Source organism: Spea bombifrons, chromosome 8 (genome assembly GCF_027358695.1).
Source record: "Spea bombifrons isolate aSpeBom1 chromosome 8, aSpeBom1.2.pri, whole genome shotgun sequence".
Classification (NCBI taxonomy): Eukaryota; Metazoa; Chordata; class Amphibia; order Anura; family Pelobatidae; genus Spea; species Spea bombifrons.
The window spans coordinates 26,509,833-26,516,590 of NC_071094.1; the positions used below are offsets into that span (position 1 = coordinate 26,509,833).

The 6,758-nt window shown below is 38.1% G+C and overlaps 1 protein-coding gene across 1 annotated transcript; it reads right to left on the reverse strand.

Annotated features, from left to right (window-relative positions):
• Nucleotides 1–159: 159 nt before the first annotated feature.
• Nucleotides 160–3,650, reverse strand: LOC128502746 (UDP-N-acetylglucosamine transferase subunit ALG13 homolog). The gene is made up of 4 exons (XM_053472651.1): nt 3,514–3,650; nt 1,361–1,523; nt 735–873; nt 160–372 (listed from the first exon to the last, which is right to left on the reverse strand). Exons 1-4 carry the CDS (start codon nt 3,595–3,597, stop codon nt 261–263), a joined length of 498 nt encoding a protein of 165 aa, XP_053328626.1. The 5' UTR covers nt 3,598–3,650; the 3' UTR covers nt 160–260.
• Between the last annotated feature and the right edge of the window lie 3,108 nt (nt 3,651–6,758).

Below are 6,758 nucleotides of genomic sequence, written 5' to 3' on the forward strand. Positions count from 1 at the left end.
TTCATTAGCATTAAAACATAGTCATTCTGGATGGGTGTGAGTACGGTATCTTAGAAAAAAGTACATTAATAAACAGCCAAAATGCTCTGATCTCTGGGTTGCAAAATAGCCCTGATCTTAAAGGTGTTGAGACATAAAAGCATAAACACAGTTAATTAAAAAAAAACCAACAGTTTTTATTATTAACTTCTATATACACACACAATTGTAGATTCTATTGCAATATAAAAATAAAATACAATCAAGTTTTCAACTTTCTGTTACTTGAATCCAACAACCTTATCTAAAAAGGTAGCAAATATTTCAGGATGCCCCGGTGGGAAGGGTTTCAGAGCTGAAAGATCCATTGTTTGCAGGGTGTTTCCAAGGGTGCTGTATCGGAAAAAAACATGTTACTTTCCAAAAATATATGTTTCACTGCAGTATCTAACAATTCTTAAGATACCAGGTTATTCAGCGAAAGTTATGTATAGTAGATATAACATACACAGAATAGAAGTTGGACAAATTCCAGGAAGCAGGCATCCATGGCTCATATAATTGCTTTTGAAGCCTATTTTTTGGCTCATAATTGTCATACCAACAGCCTGCATTAACTTCTCAACATTACACCAAAAATTAACCTTATATATCACACGTGCCACCTTTCATTTTTATAATATTAGAGATAAATCTAAGCTTAAGACCAGTGGGGGGCACTCACGTCTTTTATTGTGCTAAGAATTTAGCAATACCTGCATGTGCAGTAGTAGAGGTGTCCATCTTTATGAAGCTGCTTTGCCAGTTCGAGTTGATGATTGGACATAAGCTTTTCGTTAATCACAACAATAAGAGGTTTTCTTTCACCAAGGGTTTCCAAGCAACTTCCAGCACCTGAACAATACAACTGCAAAAGTCAATGACTGCCAAGAATGAATGGGCTAGGTAACACAATTTCACTTTTACATTGCAGATAGAAAAGATATATTTTTTTAGTATTTTCTATGCTTTCTTTGATTTAGGTCATCTGGAGCAAATACAAATTCTGTCAGTGCCTGCACTGCATCCTCTCAAGGAAAAGAATGCCCCTGTAATGATGTCATTTTAAACATTCTCTTGGTCCAATAAACACACGATGGTCTTGATTGTCTTATATGAATAAAAATACATTGGGGTGTTATTTACTAATCACCAACGGAAACCAAAATCAAAGCTTGTAATTAGGTGTGTCTAAGTATTGGAAGGTGCCGTCCTTGGTCTTGTATTGAACCTTGTTATGGCAATATCCACTGCCACAGAAATTTTGAAATTAAACTTTCCCCTTTAAAGATGAACAACTTTTACAAAATCAGAAACAGTCCAGTCCCAACAAACAACATACCAGCATGACTAATGACTAGGTCGGCATTCTTTAGGTCTTCAGCAAGGGAATCTTTGTATCTGAAAACTTCCAATGAGAACTTAGCTGTTCTGTAAGAGTTTGGTTCGGTTGTTCCCCTACCGATCTGAAGAACCAGTCTGTCGTACCCAAGGTCTTTGAGGATCTGAAATAAACATATATATGTAAAATATGCAACAAAGTCCCAATCCAGATGCTGGTATTTCCTGTGAATAATGAAGCCAAAATAACTAAACACTTGTATTTCATCTCTATTTTATATGTTCCTTCTCATAATCGTGTTACTTAAATCTGGATTTACGTACTTTACCTTCCAGACTGCTTCTATGTGATTTACGGTATATAGCATGATAGTTCCTAATATGATTAAACTGATATCCTCCTAGCCCACCTCTACTACTAGAATGTTTCTATGTGAACCACTGTACACAACCACTAGACTCCTTTCCTTGCCATGGGTGCCAATAGTGCCAAAATGGCCTAAAATACATATCATAGACCTTCAGCAAGCAGAACAGCAGCAGGGCAGAAGTATGTATAGATATAAAAAGCCCAGTATATTATTAGAATACTATTGCTTGTGACCAGCAGAACCAGCCAGGGCGATATGTATAATGTTACCGTGTTTCCCCGATAGTAAGACACCCCCGATTGTAAGACGTATCGGGGGTTTCAGAGGGGTCGGCTAATATAAGCCGTACCCCGAAAGTAAGACATATGTCTTACTTTCGGGGAAACACGGGGGATTTGCCGGGTCCGCCACTCTAAGGGGCCGGGAAGTCCCCACCAAGGCCGGCCTTACGTGTCTGCGGCCGCACAGGATTTAAATTAAAACATCGGGGTTTTTTTTTAACTTTATTTAACATCCTCCATGTTAAATAAAGTTTTTTTAACTTTATTTAACATGGAGGATGTTAAATAAAGTTGAAAAAAACCCCCGATGTTTTTATTTAAACCCTGTGCGGCCGCAGACCCCTAAGGCCGGCCCCTTAGAGCAGGGCCGACCTTTGGGGTGTGCGACCGCACAGGGCGCCACACTCCAGGGGGTGCCAACCTGCGGCACCCGGCACCCCTCCAGAGACGGACAGTAATGTCCGCCGCTGGAGGAGCAGGCTCGCAAGGGAGCGGTATCGGAGGTCTTTAACAGACCTCCGGCTCCCTTGAGTGATTTTAAGCCGGGTTCAACCCGGCTTAAAATCACTCAAGGGAGCCGGAGGTCTGTTAATGACCTCCGATACCGCTCCCTTGTGATCTGCGCGGCAACAGCTGTTGTGCGCCGGGGTTTCTTGTCAGATCCCGGCGCACAACACTGAAGCCGCGCCCACCGCTGTCCGTGCCCTCTGAACCAGGAAGAAGACAGAACTGAAGAAGAGGAGCGAAGAGGAGGAAAAGAAGCTGAAAGAAGAAAGGAAAGGTAGGAAAGCATTAAGTGAGAGTGGATTGGTGTATATGTGTGTGGATTGGTGTATGTGTGTGGATTGGTGTATATGTGTGTGTGGATTGGTGTATGTGTGTGTGGATTGGTGTATATGTGTGTGGATTGGTGTATGTGTGTGTGGATTGGTGTATATGTGTGTGGATTGGTGTATATGTGTGTGGATTGGTATATGTGTGTGGATTAGTGTATATGTGTGTGGATTTGTGTATACGTGTGGATTGGTGTATATGTGTGTGGATTGGTATACGTGTGGATTGGTAGGTGTGTTGATTGGTAAGTGTGTGAGAGTGATGGGTGTTATGGTGTACCATTTCCAATGTCTTTTTCATGATCTAATTATGCTCTAAAAGTACATCATAACTCCCATCACTCTCAATTTTTTCCCAATATAAGACATACCCCGAAAGTAAGACATAGTGGGGCTTTTAGGGATAAAAAGAAAGTAAGACACTGTCTTACTTTCGGGGAAACACGGTATGTGCTGTTTGTTTTGTGTTATATTTATGATAATAAATACAAAGTTGCATTTAGGATATATAAAGAAAATAATCACACACATCCTTGAGGACAAAGTAAAAGGATAACTCTTCGATGGACAAAGAGGTGAGCAATGGAGAATACCCTCCAACCCTTCCCTTGATACCAATAATACAATAAGCACATAAATATAGCTGGCGTAAAGCTAATGTTTTCTTACATCAACAATCTGCTCTGACGACACGCGAGAAATGAGCTCGTCAAAGCTTGTGGTCCCCACTGTAACAAACATTGACTTCCCCATATTCCACGCAGTGACACGAACCAAGTAAACACACCCCACAGCCAGCTACTGCAATTCACTTCCTGGTATAATGACACAAGGATTGTGATTGGCTGCCACCGGCAGCTTTCTTGGTCTTCATTGTTTCAATGTTGTTGATTGGTTCGTTTGCCCTCTAGTGGCAGCTTTCTCAGCAGGTCTGTAAGTCAGATTCACCTTTTTTTTTGTGACAGGTCCATAGAAATCATGTTTCTGACAACAATGAATGCCTTCTTATTATGATTAATTAGACCATTAAAAGTTAATGATGTGTTTATTTACATAGACAGTTGTATTTATCATATAAGTGTATCATATATTTTGTATCAGGATAGAATGTTTAACTGCAGATGAGGTTCTCATTATTATAGGGCATAATCATAATAATTATTTATTATATACATTTGGGCCATAAGTACGTATTTGAAGTCAAAGGTGCTGTCCTTCCTGCTTTGCTGAATACTTTAATAACTAGATTGTGAATTATTATTATTATTTATTGTTTTCTATAGCACCATCATATTCCGTAGCGTTGTACATGGATATACAGGACATAACAAATGAGGAGAGCCCTGCTTAAAGAGCTTACAATCTGTAGCACAGTCGAATACCCAGTCCCATCCCAGAAATAAGTCTTTGTAAAATTTTGCCTTATTCATAAGTTTGCCGGGAACACTTAATTGTCATGTGCAATAAAGGCAGGCACAGACATATTATTGCATATGGAATTCAACTTTGAAAGGAAAGAGTAAAATAACAGATCTAATAAAGTTTATTTATTAGACAAGCAGAAAGCTCAAATAATTATTTGTCGAAGGGGAACAGCACCTTTAAATTCCACTTGGTTTTGGAACAGAATTAACACAGTGAACTATAGCTGCTGTTTCATATCAGCTGTAGTACCTTATTGATATGTGTGAAGGTACAAATCAATGCAAACCCAGACACTCATGCAATTATTATTTTAAAACTTCTATTAACATAACTTTTTTCTTCCACATTTATTATGACATTCTTTCCATCCGTCACCCTCTTCTTATAGTGTGCGGTCTTCTGTATATTCCTGTCCTGTAATTTGTGAGAAATATTACACGGTTCATGGGTAGCCTTGCACTCGGCTAATTTCCTGGCACAGCACACGATAGCCATGTAGCCAATTTAAGTGTTAAGTCTGACAGTTGCAGCTACCAGATGCAGTGTTTGTGTTGCAGGAATCATAGTCCACTGTTAGCACCTAGGCCAAAAGTTGATTTAAAGTAATTTAAACACAAATTGAGATAATTCACTTCTGTCTGAACATGAGAGCTCAAGGGCAACATCTAGCTTGGTCCATCTTGTGAACAGTGAGCAAGCTAGATCAGTGAAGAGAAGTGAGGTCTGAGTCAATTAGGCCTGTAAACAGTGGAGGGTTATGTTTTGGAGCAGAGCTGGGTCAAAGAATTCCACTACAGTTCTGTGGGCTTGATATCTGCAAAGAACTTTCCTTACACGGAGGTCTGGCGCTATCAAAAAAACCTTTAACAATTAGAGACAATTTTAAATAAACAGAAGTCACCATTTTTACCATTTTGCCATAGAATTGTCTTTATAAATAACTCCAATGACCCAGGCCCCAACCAATGCACATTCACCAAATGGATCTGCATTAGGGCTGTGGTCAGGGTTGTGAACCATTGCCATAGTGTTACCACGTGACAGTAAAATGTTTGGTCTAGTAGACAGAAAGAAGAGAATGGAGAGAAAATGAAAGGAAAGATGGAGTGACAAGAGGAGAGAAGGGAAAGAGAACGACAGCGAGAAGAGACAAATGAGAGAGAATGGATTAAACAAGGAAATGAGAGAAGAGAAAAAGGATATAAAAGAAAAAGGACTGAGTGTATTTGGGCCTCCCAACAGCTGCATCAGAACATTCTTTCAACTCGTGTTCCAGAGCCATAGAAGACTAGTTTCACTTGTCGAAAGGCTTTCCTGTCCCTATCCCCCTCTGTTTTTCAAGGGACATAAAGAGTTAAATTCTGTATCCAGGAAATACCTCATTATTCCAGGATGTCCAAGTGAAGCCATGACAAGTTGAGCGGTATAGAAAACCTATACAATTAGTACAGAAAGGACACGGTCATACTGTCAATAATGTGCGAAGTGCTTTTTACTCTTAACCCCATGTGGTCATGTGTCAAAGAAAAAAAAAAACACAAAACAACTACCACTGCTAGTAGCCCACAACGTTCAAACCAGGATAAACAAAAGGGGGCTCATCACTGCTGTGAATAAGAATGACAACCGGTACTACAGTTAGGGAAGTTTGCATGGATTAACACAAGATGGAGCTCTCCTCACATTTTTGTAAGATACACATATCAGATCCCAGTTTTATTTTTATAAATATTTTATTGGCAACAGAAGATTGTGAAGAGCTCACTCAGACTCCCAATGCTAATAATTACATGATAAGTAAACATAAAAAGTATTATTGTTCTTCTTAAAGTTTTATTGTATTTAGAATGGTATTCACATACTTTGAAACATAATTGATACATGTAATATCATTAAAATGTTTTATATGGGGATATTTTACCCATGTAAGTTGAATTTCAGCATTCCTAATAAAAGTGCAAGGACTTAAATTGCTTCCAGTCCTCAAAGCAAAAACATTTTTTTTGTTAGAGGATAGTATACGTATTACAGATGCATGCTCAAAGTAATTATACATATGTGCTTGTTTGTTGGACTATATAATGTTATGTAGACTTATAAACCATTAGATTGTAAAGAGCTTTAAGAGTTTTAGTTGATTAATTAATCTTAAAGGCCACAAGGGGGCATGCAAAAGAAATAATTTAGAATAAATTATTCATAGTTTGAACAAAATAGATCAACCCTTAAGGTAAAATCAAGTGTATTAAATGATTTTAGAGAAATAAAGAGGTTATATTAAAAAAATAAGTTTACAAGGCACACCATTATTAAAATACAGTTTTAACATTGTATTCTAAAGAGGAACAATGTATTACTGATTACAATGTAATTACTGATTAAATATATATATAATATCTGATTAAAATAGGGTTTAAAAAATATAGTTTTAAAAACAAAAACAAGCAAACAGTTATTAGCCATTTAAATATGTTCTAGCTCTGTTATGT